Source organism: Natator depressus, chromosome 2 (genome assembly GCF_965152275.1).
Source record: "Natator depressus isolate rNatDep1 chromosome 2, rNatDep2.hap1, whole genome shotgun sequence".
Classification (NCBI taxonomy): domain Eukaryota; kingdom Metazoa; phylum Chordata; order Testudines; family Cheloniidae; genus Natator; species Natator depressus.
This window is the reverse complement of record NC_134235.1, coordinates 195,963,987-195,991,135: the sequence shown is the minus strand read 5'-3', so window position 1 is coordinate 195,991,135 and position 27,149 is coordinate 195,963,987. Positions and strand designations below refer to the sequence as shown.

Below are 27,149 nucleotides of genomic sequence, written 5' to 3'. Positions count from 1 at the left end.
TAGATTCCCCAACTTTACATGCTTAAAAAGAACAGAATGTTCTGTGGCCCAGGAGTGTTTAATGAGCTAGATAATGGGTTCTTTTTAAAGGTTACCCCCATTCTAGTGGTCTTGTTGTAGATGGGACTGAGACCCTGCTCAGTAGGTTATGACCAAATCCTTAAATCCTTATTCACTGTTGACCCTATCCTTACATCCTATGCATCCGATGAAGTGGGCTGTAGCTCATGAAAGCTTATGCTCTAATAAATGTGTTAGTCTCTAAGGTGCCACAAGTACTCTTGTTCTTTTTGCGAATACAGACTAACACAGCTGCTACTCTGAAACCTATCCTTACATTGACATCAATGATATGTTGATGATTTTAGGATTTGGCCTATAGTAGGCAGCATTAAAGATACCATCATCTTAGGAATCACACTTGGTCTGAAAGTGTCTTACCTACTATAATTACAAGTAACACCAGAGATCACAAACAGAAAGAGGTTAGAGAGAGAAAGAGCTTCTCTATTTTTTCAGGTTGCTTTCTTTGCTAATTGGACAGGACTTTGAATATCGTGTGTTTCACTTTCCCCCCTGCACAGTCGGTCGGTTGTCTCTGTTATATCTTTGTGCCTTAGGGGAGAGTTGCGGACTGCAGTCCCAGAGCACCTTGTGGCATGGCATGGCACTACAGACATTTTAGTTCCCTTCAGGCTCTCCCACTAACTTTTTCCACAGCCCAGAATAGGGCAAATAACATCCCCCTTTCCTTAGGGACTAATTTATCAAGGTGTTTTTTTTTAATATGGTATCTTTTGAGCCTTCAGGCCCAAACCTTCCTTTTGAGGGTCTCCAATTCACTTTGCTCCAGGACTTCAGGTCCCCAGTCCCCTCACTACCACCAGTTCCTTCTGAGCTGTGGAGTTCTGCCAGTCCCACTGAAGCTCCTGGCCTCCCTGGAGAGTCTTTCACATAGGTGTCCTTCTGCTCGGGTCCCTGGACTCTCACACTTTTCCCCCTTTTGGGTTCAGGAAACTCACTACCCTCCTTTCTGGGGCTGTACTGTGATTCAAGCAGACTTCCCCAGCCCAGCAGTTCAGGTCCCCATTCCAGGGACCTGCTTTCCTGATTCTACACTCCAATGCACACTCTGACTGTCACACACACCCTCCTCTCCAGTCACCTCACAGCTTGGTTTTAGCCTGTCATTCAGGAAGTAGCCACTTGATTAACACCTGGCCCCCATTCCCAATTTATCTGCTGATCCCTTGAACATCTGTTTTCTTAAAGTGACCATGCCATGGAACAGGGGTTGGCCAAGCCCCACTGGCCTTTCATGGGAACAAAATCACCCTTGTAGAAGAAGAAAAAACTTAAAAAGAAAAAGAAAAAGAAAAACGTGAACAATGTCAGACAGTGGGATCCACTGGCAGGTATGTTATCAGAAACTACTTTAAACTTAGTTTTTCAAATTAAGTATAGTTCAAATGTGTCCCTCTGGAACATAGTCATTTAAAGGGAGGCAACCTAGTGACAGAGGATGTGGAAAAAGCTAATGTACTCAATGCTTTTTTTGCCTCTGTTTTCACTAACAAGGTCAGCTCCCAGACTGCTGCGCTGGGCATCACAGAATGGGGAAGAGATGGCCAGCCCTCTGTGGAGATAGAGGTGGTTAGGGACTATTTAGAAAAGCTGGACGTGCACAAGTCCATGGGGCCAGACGAGTTACATCCGAGAGTGCTGAAGGAATTGGCGGCTGTGATTGCAGAGCCCTTGGCCATTATCTTTGAAAACTCGTGGCGAACGGGGGAAGTCCCGGATGACTGGAAAAAGGCTAATGTAGTGCCAATCTTTAAAAAAGGGAAGAAGGAGGATCCTGGGAACTACAGGCCAGTCAGCCTCACCTCAGTCCCTGGAAAAATCATGGAGCAGGTCCTCAAAGAATCAATCCTGAAGCACTTACATGAGAGGAAAGTGATCAGGAACAGTCAGCATGGATTCACCAAGGGAAGGTCATGCCTGACTAATCTAATCGCCTTTTATGATGAGATTACTGGTTCTGTGGATGAAGGGAAAGCAGTGGATGTATTGTTTCTTGACTTTAGCAAAGCTTTTGACACGGTCTCCCACAGTATTCTTGTCAGCAAGTTAAGGAAGTATGGGCTAGATGAATGCACTATAAGGTGGGTAGAAAGCTGGCTAGATTGTCGGGCTCAACGGGTAGTGATAAATGGCTCCATGTCTAGTTGGCAGCCGGTGTCAAGTGGAGTGCCCCAGGGGTCGGTCCTGGGGCCGGTTTTGTTCAATATCTTCATAAATGATCTGGAGGATGGTGTGGATTGCACTCTCAGCAAATTTGCAGATGATACTAAACTGGGAGGAGTGGTAGATACGCTGGAGGGGAGGGATAGGATACAGAAGGACCTAGACAAATTGGAGGATTGGGCCAAAAGAAATCTGATGAGGTTCAATAAGGATAAGTGCAGGGTCCTGCACTTAGGATGGAAGAATCCAATGCACCGCTACAGACTAGGGACCGAATGGCTAGGCAGCAGTTCTGCGGAAAAGGACCTAGGGGTGACAGTGGACGAGAAGCTGGATATGAGTCAACAGTGTGCCCTTGTTGCCAAGAAGGCCAATGGCATTTTGGGATGTATAAGTAGGGGCATAGCGAGCAGATCGAGGGACGTGATCGTTCCCCTCTATTCGACACTGGTGAGGCCTCATCTGGAGTACTGTGTCCAGTTTTGGGCCCCACACTACAAGAAGGATGTGGATAAATTGGAGAGAGTCCAGCGAAGGGCAACAAAAATGATTAGGGGTCTAGAGCACATGACTTATGAAGAGAGGCTGAGGGAGCTGGGATTGTTTAGTCTGCAGAAGAGAAGAATGAGGGGGGATTTGATAGCTGCTTTCAACTACCTGAAAGGGGGTTCCAAAGAGGATGGCTCTAGACTGTTCTCAATGGTAGCAGATGACAGAACGAGGAGTAATGGTCTCAAGTTGCAATGGGGGAGGTTTAGATTGGATATTAGGAAAAACTTTTTCACTAAGAGGGTGGTGAAACACTGGAATGCGTTACCTAGGGAGGTGGTAGAATCTCCTTCCTTAGAGGTTTTTAAGGTCAGGCTTGACAAAGCCCTGGCTGGGATGATTTAACTGGGAATTGGTCCTGCTTCGAGCAGGGGGTTGGACTAGATGACCTTCTGGGGTCCCTTCCAACCCTGATATTCTATGATTCTATGATTCTATGATTCTAAAGGGATAAAATGAAGTGGCAATATTTTATGGACTGCTATGTAAAATGAGAAGGTGTTTATCTGAAGAAAAACAAACAAACAATCTATGCCCACATTGTCAAAATAATGACTAGTTTCTGAGATGGCAGGAGCTTCTACTGCCAATTTTTTGGCCCACAAACTTCATTTGTACATAAGAATCAGATAATTTAGTTTGAAAATGTAGCCCTAAAGGCTTGTTCATATTTGAATAAATTCTTATTGTAGAGCACTATTTAGTATTCCTTACTCACTTGTTAATCCTGAAAATGCCCACTGAACTCAATGGGAGTTTGAGTGACTAAAGAATGCTGAACAGGGCCCTTCGAGACTGTTAAAAATACTGTGTACAAGAAATTATTGCAGGTTATGTTTTCTGCAAGGCACTGTGTTTGTTTTTCTATTATTATGAGGAGAAATCAACAAACAAAGCAAACCTTTCAAAGGAAAGAAGCCTTCAGCAAATGCATGTAGTGACAGAGGTACATCATGATTATTGGTTTACCAATAGTATTCTTGATGCACTGTTTTGTATATGGACTTTTAAAATGCAAAGCATGCCAAAAACATTTGAAAGGAATAGGGAAATCAACTGCTTGCTGAATTCCTTTTAAACATAAACGTACACATAGCCTTACATGGCTTTAAAAACTATAATCTTATCTCATTTTAGTAAATCTTGCTTATTTTCCCCTTCCACATTTTAGTTTAGAGAGTAAATAATAATCCTGGTTCCACTGAAGTGGGAGGAGCTTACCACTGACTGAAATGGGGCCAGGATTTCACTCCAGGTTTTTCCAGGTGAGTAGCCTGGTTTTTCAAATTCTTGCTGAGTTACTGTAGCTGGCAGAAATAGACCACATTAGAACAACAACTTTGGAAAGTGGCATGTTGTCTAGAAAGCCAATAAAGTATCATATCTTTAAAAAGAAGTAATTCTATCCACTTGCGACTTAAACCGCTTTTCTAAGAAATGAATGATATTATTTCTATTTTACTGGAGGGGGAAATCTGAGGTGAGCATGACACTTCCATTTGTTTCCTTTTCTATATAACTATGCATGAGTAACAGTCTCTTTTAGGCTCTGATCTACATTACAGTTTCCAGTGAGTCAACCTTCTGTCCTATAAAATGATACAAATAGAATTCAGGGAAATCATCTACAAGCCACTATAGTTGTTTAAGAACTTAATTACAGAGTGATTATTTGTAACCATGTGGATGCATGCAAATTCAAAGGCACCGTAAGAAAGACTATAATTTGTTTCTTGATTTATATCATTTGCTGGCAGTTCTTCAACATACAATGCATATATGGGCAACTGGGACATCAGGTATGCAGAGTTGCTGACAGCAGTATGGTCTGTGGTAACATGATTTCTTTAATAAAGGATAGTGGTAAGTCAAATCTATCAAAGGTTATCTCTACTTTAATATTTCAAGATGTCAAAGACACAACCAAAAACACACTGGGAAAAAATAATAAAACTTTGCTCTAAAAATTTCTGTTTATTGGTATATATTTTACTAAGAAATTGCTTTATAAATCTTGAACTTCTGGTCTACAATTCAGGTCACACTTGTTTTGCTCACTCTCTTAAAAGCATCATTCCCGCAAAAATGTTTCCTTGGAGTTCTCAGTATTTTTCTAGGTAATTATTTTTGTCTCTATTTCCTGGTAGAGTGGTTAACTTATGTTCTGGGCATATCTGTGGAATGCAAAAACACAACAAACATGCATAGCACACCAAGAGAAAAAAATATCAAAGAAAAGATTCAATTTGCTGCTGCTGAGCAGTATGATTAATAAATTCAGTGATGTAGCATGCAATCTTCTTTTAGTGACTATTACCATTTATCATTAGATTCATTCTTCTGAATGTATATATGTACTGGATGAGTGTCCTGTATTAATTTATCAAATGTAGATTTTAACATGTATCATTCACCTTCTGAAAGCATTATTCCATAAAACTAATTTATGTTCACGGGTTATCAATAACGTTCCCTGGGAAATTTTGTGTGTCCTGAAATTTCGGGAAAGTGATGATATTGGTGATAATACAGTACAAATACAAAGAGAATGCCATCGTATGTACACACAATATAAATTTTATGTATTAACTATACTAACGTATAAAACTCAGTGCTGAAGTACCTCTATTTCTCAGCCAAATTTAACCTTTGGAGTAATTAGGATCCAAATAGCTATTGTACTGTACACAATAAGAATTTGTATACTACAGTTGTATTTTTTACTAACAAATCTGCCCAATCTTCCTTCCCAGATTCAAGAAGACAGTCAGGAAAAGAAAAAGTAAACACATCTAATAGTAATTTAAGCATGGCAGGTTAATGCAACGTGGTGGTCATAGTAAGCCCCTGGAAGACTGGTGTATTTTGTTGCATATAGAAAGACAAAAGAAATTATTAAATAGTGTTACATTCCATGACAGAGATTATGATTGTGTTGAAAATTCAATCAGGTTTCCCAGTCAGTCTAATAATGAGAATTTTAACATGCTCCTGCCAAAAATCAGTGAAGCATAGTATTGCATTCAACAAACAGACTAAAGCTAATTCTAATTCTCTGACTCAGAACAACAGAAAATATCTTAACTGTTACACTTTGCTTTATTTTTGTCTACATCCTATACTGAATAAGTTAAGAAAAATAACATTAAAATGGATTAATGAGAAACTATATATTTTTCAAATTCCTGTGCTTTTCTTTTTATAGTCTAGCACATTAACTTACCCAACAGCATTGCACTCACTGCTAATGAAAAGAAAGCAGGCAGTACAAATCTTCTTAAGTCTCCCGTGGCAAGAAAACTATTACAGAAATGAATAGAAGAAAGTCTCTTGAGCCTTTCCCTTGCCTGCTTGTTTTACAAAAGGCAGTTAGGATCACACTGAGAAGTGTCAAAGCTGAATAAACCACTAGCAATTGGGTGTATACCCTTTGGGCAGTTAGTCCTTCATAGATGATGATTCGACTTTGTCCAAAAACCAATATGTGAGAAACAGTGCAGAATCTACGAAAGACTGTAGCCACGCTTAAAACTGTAGACAAAGAAACAGTTTGCTTCTAAAGGTTTGCAAGGGAGGGCTTGTCACAGAACATTAATTCAGGCAGCCTGAAATTACATCAAACCAATGCATCTAAATACTGTTAATCTGCAGCTTCTCTCAATGCATTTTAAGAGCAGTTCAGCTGCAGTGTGATGGAGCCTCTGGGTTTATAGTGTAGCTTAAGAACATGGGAGCTCTCTGCTCTCCCATTTCACATTAAAATGCATGCTTAGCTCTTAGAAAAGCATGTTGCAAAATATATTTTTCTCATGCTATGTTAGGAGCTGCAGCTAAACATCTAACATTGGACTTTAAATAGTATGATTTAAAATTACTCTCTATATACTGTACATGTACTTTTATCTAAAGGAAATGATTTTTAAAATGCTAAAATGTGGACAATTCTCTTTTAAAGATACTGTATACAGTATGTTGGAGCCTGCCAATGAAATAGCTAAAGAAGAACATTTATTGTAATGGGTATTGTTAGGAAATCAAATAGAATGATTTTAAACTTGAATTTTCATTTAAACTTTTCTTATATAAATTTGAGTCTCTTTAAATTATATTACCTGACTGGAAAACCAAAATTTGGAATGAATAGTTTTCTTTACCATTTTACTCTACATACACACCGAACTTTTATATTCTTACGTGATTTGAAGTTTAACCCAACACAAACTTTAAAACAGATTTATTTGAAATATTGGCTATGTTTCCTTTAATAAAAACAGGAATCCCTGTACAACACATGGAAATCTGGGCTTTGAGTAATGATAAATATGGTAAGTACTAACATCTATGAAAATGCAAGAAAATTCCACTTGATGGTAATGAGCTCCCCATCCCCCAGTCTTTCCTTTTGGCCATTTTCCAGCTTCTGAGAGCATCCATTAGAGATGATAAATTTCCAGCTTTCAAGTTTCAAATTGTTCTGAGGCTGCAGAATATAGAGGCAGCATGCATAGATTTAGCATGTTGGTTAATATGATTTGGGTCTGAGCCAAACAGGATGGGAACAATGATGGTCCAAGTCATTTTTTTCATTTTACCATGGAATATATTGAAAGATTACCCACTGTGACCCTAGAGACCGACTGGGCTATGGGCTAGTGTGTTAAGATAGCATGGGCTCCTTCATGGCTCAGTACTAATGCTCCCTTGCCCTGCTGAGCAGGGCTCTATGCAATTCCTGTAACACTGGCACCCCTTTGTGTCAGTTTGAATGCAATTGTCTGTAGGGTTTTGCACTCACAATTTCCATTTCTCTATTTCTTTTATAATTCTTCCCTGTACGTTATCTTAACTTGTGTTTAGAAAGGTGTTATGCACTTTTACAAAAGTAGCATGTGCAGGATACCAGGTCATAGAAAGATAAGCATTCACTTCCTCCTCAATTGTCTTTGTATTATATTGAGTGCACATTTACAGATGAAAGGCCTGATCCAAAAAATAGTGAAGTTAATGGGAATCTTTCCATTGATTTCAGTGGATTTGGGGTTAGGAGCTAAAACTGACTGTTGATGCCTGGTTAACTGGCAGTGTACTGCACAGTGAAAAATATCAAGTAAATTATCCTTGCCAGACGGGCCCTCACTGGCTGCATCCAAATATTTAGTTTAATTTTCTTTGGGTTTCTACCACAACAAAAGGGTGTTTTAAGCACCACTGACAAAAGTTAAATAGACAGAAATGAAATTAAACCCCATCAGGTGACAGAACTGAACCTACTGCTAAACATAAAATTCCCATACTAGTTTTTGGGTTACTAGCTTTGCTGAAGAGTCTCTTTTCACTTGTTTGTTTCTGTCTTTTCTGGCCATGGATATAATTGCTATGATCAACGAAAATACTTTTGAGATGCAGGTCGTCATGAAGGTTTTATTCCAGTAGCAACATATGCCACAGTACTTGAAACATCTGGGATAATGCAGTTGATTAGCACTCTGAGTTACATTGGCTTTTTTCTACATAGTATTAGGCCACCATTACACACACATTTATTATGACACATTTATTCATTTTTAACTGAATTTCCCATTAGAACAATTTACTCAGACACATGTAGAGTTAAACAGCCAAGAGTCACCAAATTGTTAGTCAAGGTGGGCCAGATACTTATCTGGTGTAAATGGGTATTGCGCCATTGAATCTGTGAGGTTTCTGTTCCTTGAGTCATTTATCCTAAAACAGAGCCCTCTACAACAAGCAGTTCTCTTTAAAAGTAAGTTAACTTTACAAGCCTTCTGCTTTTTAAAAAACAAACAAAAATTCTCAGCATGTCATTGTGGAAGAACAGCTTTGGAATACAATGTGCTATGGAGCCATTAGTACAGTTGTACAAAAGACCCTTGTGTGTACATAGAATAATCAGAATTTTAGTTTTTAATATTCATAGTACAGAAATAAAGGAAAATATGAAAAAAAGAGATCAAAGCTGTTTCAACTCTAGGTTTCTATAAATATGCAGGTGAAGAATTTGAATATTAGGGAGTTATGGATTTAGATTTAATACAACAAAATTACGATGGGATAATACCATGATATAAATAGAGCTTGACAAAATTTTCCATCTAAACTTGTTTCCAGTTTAAAATGGTGTCCTCCCCTCCCCCTCAAAAACAAACATTTTCCTCCTAAATGTTCCATTTTTAATGAAAAATCAACCCTCCGCCCAAATTGTAGGTTTTGAAAATCTAAAATTTCACTATATATCAAAACCCAAACTGTTTTTCCATTTATAGTCCAAGCTTTTTTCTTTTTTTTTCCTTTTTTTTTTCAAAACTGATGAAAAAAAATGTAGCTACCATTTTCCGATCAGTTCTAAACATAGAGGACAGCAATTTTCAAAATGAAAAACAAACATTCCTAGGATATTTTATACAAGTAAATAACTGACAATGGCATCTGCAATTCTAAATCCCCTACATCTATACACTCTTGCATGGTTGCATGAGCAACAAGTGAAAGTTTGGTGGCTGCATCTTTCTACTAGGTCTCTATATATCAGCATTAACCTGTCAAGCTACATGAGTTTTCCCCATGAACCCTGGAATCCACATGCCCCACAAACTCTCTTTTTCAAGAGATTCCTAATAATCATGGCTTGCCTTCCAATCAGTCTAGATAACTAGGTCCTTCTGTTCTATGGCAACCTAAAATTATCCTGAGCTTGAGCAGCTGTATAGGCACAAAAGGGCACAATTTCCTGGGTTCTATCAATACAACACCAGTGAATGAAAACATCTCTACCAAATGTGTCCTTAAACCACTTTTACATCCCTCCTTGGATGTCAACTGGAAAAGTTGCCCGAGCCCTAATGCCAGGGCAAACTGTTGCAGGATTAGTCTAAGTAAGGAAATGGGGAACCAATAGGAAACGGTTTATTCTAAGCAAGAATCCATCCTACACAGAAATTATTTCCAAACCTGTAGATGAGTATTTTGTGAATTTAATTAATGGCAAAGCCAAAAACTGTACCACAGTTTGAATAGTAATAGAGGTGAACCAGGTAGCGATGTCTATAGTTGAGGTTACTTGTCACTTTCCATTATAAGCCCATGCTTTCTCTTTCTGATCATTTTGCAAAAGATTTAGACTGAAATTCTCCATGCTTGCTCTCTGCCTCAGGATGGCTTAAGTATCAGCAACCATGCTCCAGGCATTTCTGAGCACACGGATTTTTAAATTATTAAAGCATTACCATAAGATTTTTTTTAAGTTATCCAGTTCCCTGCAATCTGATTGATTGAAGGTGTCTGATTTTTACCATCAAGTTATTTTTAAAATAACCGCATAGTATACCAGTCCCTGTACTCTGATTGCCTGAAAGTCATTATTAACCAATCAAAGTGCAGGAATTTGCATAACCATTCTGCAGTTATTTTTCAACAACTGCTTTGTGAATATGCAATTTTCTTTACTATGCAAATTTCACTAATATAGTCCCACTGCTCTGATTTCATCCTTTATTCAGAATTTTCAAGTTGTGTTCTAGCAAGAAAGCTGCCAACTGATGTTCTCATTCCTCTAGCAGACGTAATATATATTTTAAAAAATCCAAAACATACATGACAGAGCAAAAGTTCTAAAGCATGTGAACTGAATGGAGTTTACTAAACAATTCTGTTCCTGATGTACAAGAAGAGATAGAAGCCAGGTCATTCCGTCTGAACTACGTTGGCTACACAAGCCTAACAGGAGTAGAGTAGTAAAATCTTATTTTGTCACTAACATCAGTAGATACAACCCCAAATATTCACAGGGGGCAGAGCTGTTGAATAAGAAGTTGTCATTTTAAGGTCACTCTGCAGAATAGATACACACTTTAAGAACCATTTCACTCAGCCTTTAGTCGTAGTCCTGCATCCTCTACAATTAATGGAAATTTTCCCAAGTGATCTTAATGGGAAGAGGATTGTGTCTTTCTTGGATTCCTAGCACTCCCTATAAACACATGACTTATGAGGAGAGGCTGAGGGAACTGGGATTGTTTAGTCTGCGGAAGAGAAGAATGAGGGGAGATTTGATAGCTGCTTTCAACTACCTGAAAGGGGGTTCCAAAGAGGATGGCTCTAGACTGTTCTCAGTGGTAGCTGATGACAGAATGAGGAATAATAGTCTCAAGTTGCAGTGGGGGAGGTCTAGGTTGGATATTAGGAAAAACTTTTTCACTAGGAGGGTGGTGAAACACTGGAATGGGTTACCTAGGGAGGTGGTGGAATCTCCTTCCTTCGAAGTTTTTAAGGTCAGGCTTGACAAAGCCCTGGCTGGGATGATTTAGTTGGGGATTGGTCCTGCTTTGAGCAGGGGGTTGGACTAGATGACCTCTTGAGGTCTTTTCCAACCCTGATATTTTAGGATTCTATGAAATCAACTCTAAACTTGTTCATAGTCTAATTGTCATGTTGTTTTGATTTACTATGTTTATTTTGGGAGAATTTATACTATGCACAATACTTTTTCTTAGACAGATACACAAAATAAATTGTACCACAAAATGCTTCCCAGCCAATTACATTCCATGTGTGCAAATAAATAATGAAACACAAAGTTATAAATTGGAAGTAACAATAGCCATATTGGAAGAATTTTACAAAATAGCAACTTACAGTACTATTCCAAGTCTAAAATAATTTGCCAAGATATAAACTTCATCAAATATGTATGTAGTGGTTTCTTTTCGTATTATCTAAAACATGTTAAAAAAAACCCTAGATATATGATTTGAGCTCATGATGGGAGAATTGGTTGGGAACTCATGAATATGAATTGTAGCTCTGATGCCCGGAGCCAGAGAGCAAATACTTCAGGCAGCTAAAATGTCGTCTCTGGATCATTGGGATTTTGGCCTGTGTACGGACTACAGGATTAAGCCCAAATATCAAATGGGAAAATTAATATTTACAGTAGAAAATTTTGGAAAGTCAGCATTTTCCAAGCACTGTCACACAACTTCTACAGGTCCTATATCCTATCCTAAGAACTGTACATGGAAAAAATTGTGGTAATCTCACATACCACTTGGTAACTACTGGGAAAAGTATGAGAAGCATTGTACTGACACCACTGGGATTGTGTGAGGAATTCGGGGGGAGGGATAGCTCAGTGGTTTGAGCATTGGCCTGCTAAATCCAGGGTTGTGAGTTCAATCCTTGAGGGGGCCATTTGGAATCTGGGGCAAAAATTGGGGATTGGTCCTGCTCTGAGCAGGGGGTTGGACTAGATGACCTCCTGAGGTCTCTTCCAACCCTGATATTCTATGAATTATTTATGGAGCTTTGCAAATATAAGTGTTGTATGTGGGGTGGTATTTTAAAAACAGGAACAATGAATATATACCACTGACTGACTTTCCAGTCACATGAAATATTTTGCTTTAGAAATACCATGAACAACTGCAATCAATTATTCTCCGGAGTTGTGAAGTCTGACAGACAGAACGTGCCAAGACTTGTTAGCTTATTGTCAGAAGGCATGGACACTCCTCATCCTGAAAGATAAAAATATGCCCACTTAGGCGCATACTGAAGGGCAAGCCTAAACCACAATTTTAATAGGAAACCAAACTTCTCCAAGGTTAGGAACCAAACAAGGTGTTGGAATTGGAAGTAATATTCAGAACCAGGCCACTGTATAGGCTCTTATTCTAAATGTGTATTGTTGTCAGGGAGTGGAAAATTTGAGATGATCATAGCAGTGCATGTATGAGATTAAGGGATAGTATGCATTTAACTCCAAAACAACCCTTTGTAAGTGCTTTCTACTCTACATTATAAAGCATCATCAAGACTGAGAAATTACTAATGGAATTTTCAGTTATTCCAACATTACACTGTGATCCTCTCAAATTTTGCAAGCTAAAGAGAGATGGTCCTGGAAAATGTGTGGACTGCAAACCTCCGAAGAAAACTGAAGAGTGTGTCAAGATGTAGTCGTGGTGATACAAGTCAGGATAGACTGGTAGTACTCTTATCTTCAAAGCCTATCTCTATTCCTAGAGTTTCCATGACTAAAGCTGGACAAAATACTTCAGACAAAAGTGCTGTTTCAGTGGACCTGAAAATATTTATGAATACCACATGAATTCACTTAATAGTTTCAGCTAAAAAAAAATTATGGGGCAGGGAGGGGGAGGAGGGCTGTGATGCTAGTGGTGAAGGATAGGGATATATTTATAACCTTTATCCCAGTGGTTAGAGTGCTCACTGGTCCAATTACTATTCATTGTCATTCAGGATAGCAAGTCATATTCATGCATAATAGCAAAGAATAGTCATTGGACCTAGAAAAGAGTAAGAGCTTGGTGGTTACGCTACTGATGTAGGATGGGAAAGCCACAAGTTCCAATCCCTGCTCCAATGACTAATTATTTAAACAAAGTGGAACAGCTTGAACAAGAGAGACAGAGAGATCAGCAGCAGGGAATTCAACCTGGGTCTCCCACATCCCAGGTAAGTGCTCTAAGCACTGGGCTATAGGCTATAAAGGGAGGCCACTGTCTCTGCTAGGAAAAATCTACTTCAGATTGATTTCTTTGAAAAATTCCATTTAAATTCAATTTGCCAATTTTTTTCATAATTTTGATAGAAAAAAAAATATATATATAGGAATTTCCAGCAAACCAAAAAAAAAAAATCAGTTACCTCACCCAGCTCTAGTCATGACTAGAAAACAGTAATTACATTTCATGGAGGATTCAGGTATTTCAGATTTGGTTTTGCTCAGATTAGAACACAACCCAAAATTTTGAAATTCTCTGCAAAACAGACTTCTTGTTCTCCACCCAGCTCTACTGGGAGTGCCAGCTCCAGGATAGTCTACCTGGTGGGCTGCGTGGAGCAGAGGAACCTGGAACCCTGGGACCTGAGCTATGAAGGAGCTGTAAGCCTGAGAGCTGCAAGCCAGGGGGGCTGCCCAAGAGCCAAATGGGCAAACTGGCAGGAAACCAGACAGGTTTCCAAGGAAAAGTTAGGTGTCAGGCAGCCTGCCAGGTGGGCAGAGGGGGAGGCAAACACTCCAGGCAGCCTCAGAGCCAGGTAATCCAGCAGAGGGGATGCCCTGTTCCCTGGCAGTCTCTGGAGCATATTTCATTTTGGAAACATCAAAATGTTCCTGCTGCCCAAACAAAATATTTTGTAATTCTCTCCCCCCTCCACTGCCCCACCAAAAACTCATCTTGCAAACTAATTTTTAATGGGATAGAAATTCTATTTCCCGGCCAGCTTTAAGTTGTAACTCATTAGATGCTCATAAGTATACCAAATTAAGAGTCAAAATGCAAAAAAGTTACATCTACAATGACTCACTTGTTCTGTCTCCAGGAAATCCATTTAGCAGCATCTCTGTTACTCCAGCTGTAGTTATTTTTCAAGTCTAAATCTTCTCTGTATATATTGGTTGCCAAAAAAGTACCATGTTCCCTATTTATACTGAAAAAGTCTCTTTTACAGAGTTCCCGGGACACAGCATTGTACACTTTTGCACAGCCAGACATGCAATATTTGTTTGCACAATCAATGTAATGTGTAAAAATACCTTCTGCCTCAAATTAAAATAATTTGGGAGGAGATAAAAGAACTTGCTTTTTTCTGTTTATGAAGATACCAGAAACACAATGGTCAAAAAATATTCACAACAGGAAATCTTGTCTGCAGTTGTTTAGATCAGAAAATCTACAAGAGATACAAGATGAAAATAGTAGTTCTAGTCTTACTGTGACTAAAACATCTAAGCTTCAATAATCTCTTTGTTATAATTAGTAGAGTTGGTCCAAAAAATTATGACAATTTTTTTCATCAAAATTGATACATACCATAGTATCCAAATGTGAGAGTCAGACAAAATTTCATTTAGGAAAAAAATTTAAAAGTAAGCATTGTGATAAGGTCAAAACATGCTGTTTCAGCCTTTTGGAATGAAATGCTTTTTGTTTCAAAACAACTGTTTCAAAATCTTCTTTTATATTATAAATTACAAAAAAGTAATTTTTTAAAAAACCCATTAAAATCAAAGGAAGTGTTTTGATTGACTAGAAAGGAACTTTAAAAAAATAATTTCAGGGGAGATTTCAAAATTTTATCTTTTTGCTCTGATTTTTTTTTAAATTTCAGAATTTCCTGGAAACCCAAATTCCAGTTCCTCTAATACTTTCCAGGAATTTAGTCATTTTCTTGTCATAAAATTTTATAGAATTGTATTGCTATTTTTAAATAAATAAATAAAAGCACTTTGCACAAGAAACAACAGAATGGGTTGGAAGGGGAGAGGTCCATCATTGAGAAGGACATGAAATAATGGAGAAATAGTATTAAATATATTCTTTTGGGAGGGGAATATTTGTCGGGCAACATGTGAAATATATCAGATGGTGATTAGCCATGGAGCAGAACCCTTACAAATGGGTATTGCATATGCACAGAATAAATATAGTCATAAGTATACGTGGTGGTCAGGTGGGAACTCAAGAGTATAACTCAGGTAGAGCACAGCCTACAGGAGATATAGTGTCATTACAACTCAGGAAGCCCATTCAGAATGTATTTTGAAGGCCCAAAAGTACCACCAAACACAAACCCAATACCCTATTACTGAATTCTGTGTGTGCGCCAAGAAGCTGGGGCTTGACCTTTTCCCTTTCTCACAAGCGTAAGGTGAGGGCTTCTGGAAAATAATGGCTCTTGCTGTTCCCTAGAGGCAGATGTCACCAATTTCTTGACCCCCCTTCCTCCCTCAAAAAGCCTGTACCATAATCTTGCCAAGCTGAAAAACCTTCAGAGAGTTCCAAGGCCACTGATTAAGTGTCTGCTAGTGCACACTGGGCCAATTTCTGTAGCAGCAGCAACATCATAATTTGGCAGATAACGCTGCATATGTGGATGAGAAGAAACACAACATATTGGAAAAGTTGCATGCGGTCATGGAAGAAAGGCATACCAATGCTCTCACTCAGGTTCAGGGCCTCATAGAAGGGGCAAAGTAGGAAGCAGACTGCATGCGATAGTCATGCTAGTTCCTGAATCTGCGTGTGACGATATTCTTTAACAGTAAAAGTGAGTGGTATCCTCTCCAAAGCCTAAAAGATCTATGCCAACTTCAGCAGTCTTGCATTGTGTTATCTGAGAGCTGCAGTCAAAGCATAATCTTCTCTGCAAATAGATGAAGCAGAAGGTGATAACTTAGTAGAATTCCACATTCTGTGTATTGTGCCCATACGTAATTGTAGTGACTGGCAGAAAAGACATGTGCAATTCTGCAAGTTTGATAGCAGTTGTTAAATTCCAGGGTCTTTTTTAATTGAATTAAATACATGCATTATTGTTTTATTACTATAACAATTAGCCAAAGGTAAAAGTCCTCAACTGTAAATTCAACCACCACTAAACGAAGCAAAAAGAGAGATTATGTCCATTGGTTCAAGTTGGAATTTTCCTTTTCCTTCCACATTTATGAATTAGGCTTTTGAAGATGAGCTGTTATTTCCTTTGGTACTTTTGCTTAGTTTTTATTTCTTTTTGGCTTGGTCAAATGATATTGCAGGTGTTACTATCATTTCAGTGTTCAGAATTATGAGTCAGGCCTCAAAAAATCATGCACTAGACTTCAAAATCATGAGATTAAAAAAAAAGATTTTGGGGTCCTTTGTCTTTTCGTTTTTGAGACTTTAAGGTAAAATCAAAAAAGTCAATAGAACTTGGATGATCTTTTTGTGTGGTCACTCAAGCCACATGTCACTGTATTTGTTGCAAATACCATGCTATACAAACTAATTTTTCAACAACAATTTTGACTGTAAAAGTTAGTGAATTTTACTGCTTATGAAGGACAAAGATTTATATGGTTGTTTAGAGTAAAGCAGAAGGCATATGGTATGTGTGGTCAGAGGCTGAGTAAGACCTGAGTTAGAACATTTGGTCTTCCTATTAAATATCCTTATAAAATTCCCAGAAAAAATGATATCTATGTGAGTGCTGCAGAGACCCAGGTGTGAGCAGTTAATCCTCACATCAGACAAGATGTGAACTCTGTTTGGGAAGAAAATGCGTATTTGTCTCTTGGTTGTTATGGGAAATACATCCAACCAAAAATAGCTTTAAACCCTTTTGGGGCAGTATCTTGCTACTATGTGAGGTAGCCACATAAAGCAGTGCCAGCTATGAGGCCAGCATATGAATCATACTGCATGAGCAGAGAAGGCTAGATAATTTGGCTATTAACTACTAGGTGCATTTTCTACTTCTCAAAAGCATTTTGAGACCCTGGCTTGAATATGCTGCTGATGATACAACATATGTGCTAGCTGAATTATAGAACCACAGGGTTAGAAGGGGCCTCAAGTGTCATCTGACTGGGTTGGTAGAGACCATATCTCCTCTGGGATTTGAAACGTCAACCAGCATGGTAGGTGGTATCCATACCTCTGCTTCCAAGCATTAGTAAGGGCAACGTTGCTGCTCAGTCACGTGAGGGGAGAGGCTCCAGTACACGGGAGAATAAACAGAAGTTAATGGAATGAAAGTAAAGGAAAAATTAGGCCAAATGGAAAACAGTTCCTGATGGCTGTGGAATAATGGTTGAAGCCCTAATCTCTTTGTGCCTTTTAATACAGACTGGGGGAAAAATGCAAGATATATCATAAGAAACTATCCAATCCTGGCACTGGGAATTGATTGGATTATAAAGTAGGCTATTAACATCTCTAATTTCTATGACTGATCCTAAGAGTCCTATAAGAAACCCCATAGAACTTATTGAAGTTAAAGTGAGACTATCTACCTCCTTTAATTTCTGCCTTTAGCCATGTTTAACAAATCTTGAATGGCTATACTTGGGTTTGTAACATCAGTGAAGTGAAGTAAAGCTATTCTGCAGCAAACTTTGGCCACTGCACATACAAGAAACTGGGAATTCTGTCAATAGTACTGTCAACACTCCAACACGTACACAACAAATGGAAAAATTAAACCATCTTGTGTTTTCATACTTCTTCTTTAGATATATTTATAATGCTTGTAATTTTGTCTTTCATCCTTCAACTGAACTTCAGTAATTTAAAGTGTATATTTATAGGGCAGAAATATATATATATATATATATACACACACATACACATATATATACATATACACACACACACACACACACTTTAAATTACTTAAGTAATATATATATAAAGCTATTTCACCATCAAGGACATTTGAGAGGCAATAACAACATAAAACAGTATTGGGGATCGCCCCCGAAAAACAGCTTGTTTGCCACTGAGGTAGAAAAAACATAATGCAAGGTCAATGTCTAACTTACAATAAAATGCTTTTCTTCTTTCATCCATGTTAGATTGCCTTGGCTACTCCCTGTACAATAAAATTAGTGCTTCCCCCTTTTCTGGCTTAGCTCATGCCATTTCTTGTGATGAAATCTGTCAAACTATTAAGCAAGACTATATTTTTACTTTTGCTGCCACTGATTGCTATATGTGTGTTCTGGTGATTTAATGCAACACATTATGTATGACCTTTACGGCAGCTCAGTAAAATTTTTTCCAGTTTTTTTCATCTTTTCATTTTCAGTTTTAATTCAAAATGAATCCCAGAGGGTGAGTATTGGAGAATCAATGCAGTGCACTATAATCCACTTCTCCACTATGTGCTGTAATTTTTGTGTGTGCATGCACCATGTAAAAATTACCCTCCTGGAACATTCCAGAGGATATTTTTCATTTGAAACAGTCATTATTCCCCACCACCACCAGGATTCATATTGGCTCTCTTATGTAAAAATCACTCAATTCACAAGCTGTTATTCCATTACTGAGATGATCTGCAGCACTTGCAAGTTTATTAGATGAGAGAGAAGAACAACAGACTCTTCTGTGCCCTTCTGTTGTTGGATAGCAGCAGAAGGGCCATAGGGCTCAGGCTGGCACAGTGGTGAATGCTCTTGGCCCGAACAGCAAAATACTTGAGCATGTGCTTAGCTTTAAGCATGTGAGCGGTCCCATTGACTTCAGAAGACTCATCCCCTTGCCAGAAGAGCCCATAATGTGGTACGGAGAAAGGTCACAAAAGAGATGTCTGTGCAGTAACTCTTTCTCCATGTAGCTGACTGCTGCCCTCTCTGCCAATGACATTATTGCTGTGCGGCCCAATCAGAACTGGGGCTCTGTTGTACATAGGAATCCATCATCTCTGCCCTAAAGAGCTTACAGTTTAATTTGAAATAAGACCTCAACAAGTGAGGAAAAACAAACCAGTGAGAGTAGGGGTAGGGGAGGACGAGGGTAACAATAATAAAATATATTCACATAGCATATACCTACCTATGTGAACTGATGACTCTGAATCTTTGAAAGCTTTTGTTTGTTTGTTTTGGGGTTGGGTTTTTTTTTGTTTCTTTACTAAACTATGCATCCTATCCCTGACAGCTGCTCAGCCTAACCATCTTTACCTGGCTGATTTCTTGTAGGTTCTAAAACAGAAGAGGTCTTGAGGAAAGATATGAAGGATGATAGTGTAGGGTAGACTTATGGAGTACTTCATTGGTGGTGTTCATGCTGAAGAAGCAATGTACAAGAACATGCACAGACATCTGTGGGAGAAGCAGACAAATGACTATTCAAGGCTGGTGTCATTGAAAAGTGGAATAGGAGGGAAGCGATGCAGTAAAAATCAAGACCAGAGAAGCAGGGAACTCACAGAGTTTTGAAGGGCCTTCAGACTGAAGAAAATAATCTTGAATTTGATATGAAGGAAACTAGGGAGCCAATTAAAGGATTCCAATATGGGGGAAATGGTCAGTAACTGTGATTGGTGTGGATTAGGGGTGGGTGGGGAGGGGAATTCAGCAAGATCAGAGAGGTTGCAATAACTAAGTCATAAGATGGTGAGGGTCTGCAGATGAATTTCAACTGATTTTTGCAACTTTTCCCTTTCCACAGGTTTTTATATGTCACTGTAGGATTTTTCCTTATTAATACTTTCCAGTGCTTTATCCGCTCTACTGTATTAGGTTGCTATCTCTTACAAAATTCACCCTTCTTTTAAATTTACTTTCATTGCATTCTCTTTTCATCCTTACAACTATTTGTCCCCAAAAGATAAGGAACCAGGTTGCAGATTAGTGACCCTCATCAGGGAATTCTAAAGAAATGAGAGATATGCTGTCTCAATTTCACTCCGTACGTAGCATGTTATATATAAGAACAGCAAATCAGCTGGCAAATTGTTCCAGTTTAGCAGACTGATGCTGTGAATCTGCCGTACTAAATACCCAATTCAGGGTGATGTGAGCTCAGATGAATGTGTCTGCATCCCACAGTATCCAAGAACTGCAATGTTAAGGCAAAATAACTAATTTACCATGGCCTCTCACTATCATTTTTCATTTAAACTGTAAAATTCCATATAAAACAAACTTAGATAATTATGAAAATTTAAGTGAATCCTGTGCTAAAAATAAATATGGAAAGATACTTTCTTCTTCAGTGCTTTAGGCCCATGTTTGTGTCTGTCATAGAGATGGTCCTCTGTAAGTAAACAAAATAAAATATTGCAGTATGTACTGGCACAACCTGTAAGTAACACTGTTGCAAAAAAAAAATTCAAAGTACATTGAAAGCCATGGCTATTACAAACTACACTACCAACTTTACCAAACACACAAGCCAGTCATGTACATCCTGGTAGCAATGTACTCTATCAGATGGGAAGCTTGAAGCTTCTCTAATTTACAGTTATTTAAGAAGATAGATGATGATACAGTGCAAAGGGTTCAGTGCTGTTGCCTCCTGCACAAAGCCTGAACAGCCAGCCTTTCTGCAAAGAATTTAAAAGGATTTCTGCCGGTCTCTTTCTTCCCTCTTGAGACTTTCAGAACACCATTTTTTAAAAAGTCAGTAGTGTTGAGAGTGTTTTTCACAAAGTTGCCCTCACTTGCACCTGCGACTATAAATGTTACCCTATTATTTTTAAATGGGTTGGAGCAGTTTTGGGGGGAGGGGTTAAAATGGATTCTTAACTGGTAGTAACTGTCCTTTAGACAGGTCATTGGGACATATCATACACCCTTTCCCCATCAGAATGGGATTTTGTCATGGTTCCTCCTTTCCTGCACATACTGGTCAGGGGAGATGTACAAGATTAGTCAAGGGGAAGAGTTTTTTTCAGCTCTCAGAATAATGATTCTGATTCATGATTAGATTAGACTAGTTCATGATTAGAACTGATTGGAAAATGGAATTTCTGTTCCACAGATCATTCTAATTTGTTTTTGTTTTCAGCTGGAATGAAAAGTTGAAATTTTGAAATGAAAATTCTGAAAAAGAAGTTGATTTTAATCTACTGCAATGTTTCATTTAGATAATATCAAATTGTTTCATTCTCAAAACCTTCCAATATAAAATATCAAATACAATATTGAAATAGAATCTAGACATACATTACAATTCAACATTATCAAAACAAGAGTTAAAAATTCATTTCCACTTTTTCCTGAGGAAAACTGCCAAAAATCAACACATTCCCATGAAACATTTTGATTTCAACAAAACTATTTTCCAACAGAAAACTGCTCTATTGAAAATTGTTCAACCAGCTCTTTTTATGATAAAGTCCACACTGAAAATAAAAAATCCTTCCTCCAGCAGAAGGCTGGAAGCTAGCTAAGGGCTTGACTATGGGAATCATATTGCTTACTTGTCTTTTCAGTTTGTTTTCATTACTTTCAAACAAGGAAGGATGCTGTGATAACAAAGGAGATGCAGGAGTTACCTTCAGTGGGGTAACACAAGAGGCAGGAGACAAAAGTCTCAAATCCAGGAAGGAAATATCAATGGAGTCAAAGATGGCAGATAGAGAAGTTTAGCTTTGCTAGGAGACTTGGTATTATAACATTACATTTCATTGTCCACATCAGAGCCTGCAGTTTATTTGGCAAAAATTGCCCCTCTTTCCTTTTTAGCGATAGATACTGTACTGCCTGTCTGAGTAAAGGGTTCTTAGATGTTCAGATCAGGTGTTCTGTATTTGATTTTTTTCTTTGGGATGAAGAGTACTGTGCATGTTTATTTTTATCATAATAGAAAGGAACTCTCTTTGCCTTCAATTACTCTTTGCACTAGATTTTGTACTTGAAATTTCATGAAATTTCTGTGTTAGAACACAGCTGTTTGTAAATTAGAAAGTTTCAAAGAAACAATAGTTATCAGTCCTAAATTTTTAAATGGATAACATAATAACAAGAATGATACTACTTCTTATTAGGGGACAGATTTAATTATCTAGAAAGTCAGAAGTAAATGTATTCAGTAGCGCAGGCATTCAAAAGCATTAGAAAGGAATCATTTTAACTTTTGAATGCCTACGCTACTGAATACATTTACTTCTGACTTTCTAGATAATTAAATCTGTCCCCTAAGAGGAAGTGGAGTCATCCTGGTTATGAAAAATATTTGTTTTCATCCCTAATGAAATGAAAAGCTCAATGCTGCCTTAACTGTGATGCTGACAATACAGTCTCCATAATATTGTATTGCCATAGCTGGTGTCTTGGTGTCTTGTCCAAGCAAACCAGAGTTGACCCAAAATGGAACCTCTCAAATTCTTGAATCTTTGGTACATTATTTCATTTCTGACACTAACTTCTTGATGTTCTGGTTGAAGACCTCCTTGACCCCGACCTACCTAATATTTGTATTTGGGTTTTTTTCCCACCTTTAATATTTAAAAAAAAAAACATGTAAATTATGTTACTGTGATATTAAGGTTGAGATCACTATCAACAAGGCTTTTTTATTTACTTCTTTGGCATTAATAGGTTAACATCTTTTAAAAGCTAAACAAAATTGATTACAGCCATATCTTTCTATGATCTGTAACCCCCTTCCACAATTAAAAACCTGTCATGTTTTTATAGATCATTTCAGCTCCATTTTTTTTCTTATTGCCCTATTTTCCTAATGTATATAATTTTTCCATTTCTTAATCAAGGCATGGACAAATTATAATCTAATTAGACCACAACCTCTTGAATGAACAGATTCAGAAGAACAGTGTGGAACCTTCTTCCTACTTCCACAAAAAGGCAAGCTAGTTTAAAGGCATCTGAAGTCTTTTCAAGGTATAGTTTTGATACCACTGAAATGACAAATTAGGAACTCTTCTTTTACACAGTGTTTAAAAAAAAACAAATAATGTATTCACATCACAATTCCCTACTGGATTTCTCCCCTTCTCCTCTCTTTTGTGGTGTCCGGGATATATTAAACTTTTTACTCAGAACCGAATGATGCTAATTGTGTGATGATTGAATAAGAAAATGTCCCTCAGTTTATGTGATTTACAACAGTAATCTTATTACAATACTGTATAGAAATGTAAATGGAAGAAGACAAAAAGTCTCTAGATTACAGTGAAAAAATATTACTCAGGAATGTCAATTAGAACTTCTTCAGTAAACAAAATTCCTGAGATGTTCAGAGAAAATATTAATAATCCTTCACAAACACTGAGCTACAATTTTGCTCTGGCGTGGCACCTGGATGCAGCTTTGGTGGTTCAGACAGCTTACTAATCACAAGTGTGCTACTATGAGACTACTAAATATGTAAACAAGGCAGCCCCATTCTGATCCAGGCAAACAACTGCTGAGATTATCTTCCTTGCCTGTCACTCTCACCATAACACTCCCACACCCACCCTTTGAGTCCTCCACTAGCTCCCCATCTTCTACCATACCAAATTCCATCTTTAAATCTTATCAGAACACTGCCTCTCCCTACTTATCCACACATCCTCCTATCAGACCACTGTCCCACTTCTCTCCACACATCCACTGGTGGCAGCCTCAAAAGCCAGCTCATTGTATCCTTTCACAAATGTCTTCAGATCTTCCTCCATACTACTTTTATGCATGGAATACACATTAAAACAAAAACTTAACAGTGACCTCAGCAGTGTTACAGCAAAATAACTTCCCAAATACAATGACTGTATGACAGATGTGTTGCTCTGTTAATATTAATATAAAACCTGTTAAGGTTTTGCATTAATATAAAACCTGTTAAGGTTTTGCATTAAAGTGCAAGTCAGATTAAGTTGCGATTTCTTTGGATATCTGTTGTAGATGGAAGTAAAAGCATTCTGGAGTACTGGATTATGCTTAAGGCTGCGATTCTTTCACGGAGGTCGCAGAAGTCATGGATTCCATGACTTTCCACGAACTCCGTGACTTCCACAGCAGCTGGCTTCAGGGATGCTGGAGCAGTTGGCTGGGGCCAGCTGCATCTGCCACAGCGACCCGGGGCCAACTGCTTCTGTGCTCCCCAGTGCCAGCCGCACCAGCCGCTGCTCGGGAGGCTCTGGGCACCTGGCATGGGGACTGCCCAAGCAATGGCCACCGTGGCTGGCTCTGGAGAGTGCCCAAGCAGCAGTCCTGGGAGTGCCCAGGGGACCAGCCAAGCAGCAGCGGTCCCATGGCAGCTGGAGAGCTGCTGGAAAGCGGTCCCTGTGAGCAGCAGCTGGGGAGAAGTCAACCTCCAGCAGGGGCTCCCCAGAGTAGAGATTTAGTCACAGGTATTTTGGTAAAAGTCATGGACAGGTCACGGGCCGTGAATTTTTATTTATTGCCCATGACCGGTCCATGACTTACCAAAAATACCTGTGACTAAATCTTAGCCTTAATTATGCTATCAGCAATGTTGTAGGCAATATGAAGATGGATAAGTCTTTCCCCAAAGCTTTTTATCTCCATACTGTTAAGGTTTGGGGTGAATTGGGTGTGCCCTGAATCACCCATAACTGCCACTAAATATATTTTTGTTTGCTAATTAAATAATAATAGCAGCTTTCACTGCACCCTACCAGACAAGAAATGGGTCGAGAAATCTGAAAAACTTGATGGGAGGAAAAACATCTAGAAAGAACCTTAAAACTACCCACTGTTGGATTTGTCAATCAACAAGTACAGAAGCTATTAAAATGTGGTGTGATATAAACTGAAAAAGATGGCCATAACATTCACAGCCAGTTAGAAACAAATTGTGTTTACTATATAAATGTAGCAGAAGATGAAATATTGCATGTTATAGTTCATTATCTGGTCACTAGTTATTGGTTGAAAAATAAATGTTACGTATACAAGAGTTTATATAACTGCAATGCAGTAGATACACACATATGGTATATATTACAGCATTTCATATACATGTCTCAAGATGACAGCTGCCGTGTAAATGCCTAGACCCCACAAATGTTGTGGTGATATACGAGAGCCAAGTGATTCTGAATAATGTAAGTGATCCTGAATCTTTGACTGCTTCACTGCCCTTCACCACTGCTCTCTCACCAGAAGTACTTCTAACATTTCAAACTTCTGAACAGCTTGAAGCAGCCTCCAAATGTGTCAGCTGACCCCAAAATTGCATTTGTCTGAGGTGCAGGACTCGGGGTATTATTTAGATCTGGCCTAGTACTGGCTTTCAGATCCAATATTTTGCAACAGTTCAGGGCTAGCTGGTAGTTTCTAAACTTTATTATAATTTTCTGCTCCCTCCAAGCTCTGTACAGTTGGGCTCAAGGGAAGTAGGCGTTACAGCTGTTCTCAAACGGTGGGTCGGGACTCCAAAGTGGGTCACGACCCCATTTTATTGGGGTCACCAGGGCTGGCTCAGACTTGTTGAGGCCCGAGGCTGGGGCCAAAGCCAAAGCCTGAGTCCCACTGTCCGGGACCTAAGCCAAAGCCCAAGGGCTTCAGCCCTGGGTCACAGGGCTCAGGTTACAGGCCCCCCACCCAGGATGGTGGGGTTTAGGCTTTTTGCCCTGCCACCTGGGGCAGCTGGGCTCAGGCTTCAGTCTCCCCTCCTGGGGTCATGTAATAATTTTTGTTATCAGAAGGGGGTCGCAGTGCAATGAAGTTTGAGGATCCCTGCGTTAGAAGAATAACAAACACAGATGGAAGGATATGACATAGTATCAATGCAATGCAATTTTTTAGATGATCTAAAATAGTTTTTCATTTTCATATAGAATGAGTGGAATATACAGAGTATGATGATACGTGGTATAAAGATTTTCATAAGCATTCATTTGGGGTGATCATGTAGCTTACTCATGGCTTTACTTTTCATGACTAATGCAGCGTTCCCAACATCTTGCCAGAAAGCCTTCATACCACACCATTACATATTCCCTTCCTCCTTGTCATATTAAATATAGATAATTTTGAAATGCATTTTTAATTCAAATTAGCATGTTTAATTTAATACATTTTCACTAAAATATATGTGATATATACCATAATTTCATTTCGTTTGTACAATGTTCTGCCCTTTTGTAATAGTTTTTGTAACTGACAGAACATGTGGATGTAGAAATATTGTCACATTGTATGCATTTAAAAGTGAATGATTTACAGACATTTATACAGCATATATTGTGGACCATTATACCTGATATTTACATCTTAAGAAATCTACATACATTGACTAGAATGGCTATACTTAAAAGCATACATAGCAGAAGAACTCCAAAAACAACCCCAAAACACAAAAAAAACAACAAAATCCTATACAGATTGTATTTTGCATAGGGTGACCATATTTCCCTATGTTGAATATGGGACACTTGGTAAAATTACTCGTATTCAAGAAATTCAACTGCAATCAATCAGAATGATGCAGTACAAATGTTCAAACTAACATCAAGTTGACTGAGCTCCTGGTAAAAAGAAACACTGTGTAGATTCATAGATATTTAGGTCAGAAGGGACCATTATGATCATCTAGTCCGACCTCCCGCACAACGCAGGCCACAGAATTTCACCCACTACTCCTGCAAAAAACCTCACACCTATATCTGTGCTACTGAAGTCCTCAAATCGTAGTTTAAAAAGACTTCAAGGAGCAGAGAATCCTCCAGCAAGTGACCCGTGCCCCATGCTACAGAGGAAGGCGAAAAACCTCCAGGGCCTCTTCCAATCTGCCCTGGAGGAAAATTCCTTCCCGACCCCAAATACGGCGATCAGCTAAACCCTGAGCATATGGGCAAGATTCATCAGCCAGATACAGAAAATTCTTTCCTGGGTAACTTGAATCCCACCCCATCTAATATCCCATCACAGGCCATTGGGCCTATTTACCATGAATATTTAATTACCAAAACCATGTTATCCCATCATACCATCTCCTCCATAAACTTATCGAATTTAATCTTAAAGCCAGATAGATCTTTTGCCCCCACTCCATCCCATGGAAGGCTATTCCAAAACTTTTCTCCTCTGATGGTTAGAAACCTTCGTCTAATTTCTAGTCTAAATTTCC

General features: G+C 38.6%; 1 protein-coding gene across 3 annotated transcripts in view; it reads right to left on the bottom strand.

Moving 5' to 3' along the window:
- The window catches only part of ZNF385D (zinc finger protein 385D), a 620,384-nt gene that overhangs the window by 371,215 nt on the left and 222,020 nt on the right, over window positions 1–27,149 (bottom strand). Inside the window, exon 1 of one of the 3 annotated variants that reach the window (XM_074945665.1) lies at window positions 6,020–6,170. The exons of the other annotated variants lie outside the window; for them this stretch is intronic. Within the exon in view, the coding sequence (XP_074801766.1) occupies window positions 6,020–6,029 (10 nt within the window). The 5' untranslated portion in view covers window positions 6,030–6,170. Of the gene's footprint in view, window positions 1–6,019; window positions 6,171–27,149 lie in introns of those variants that run through there. 3 annotated transcript variants of the gene reach the window in all.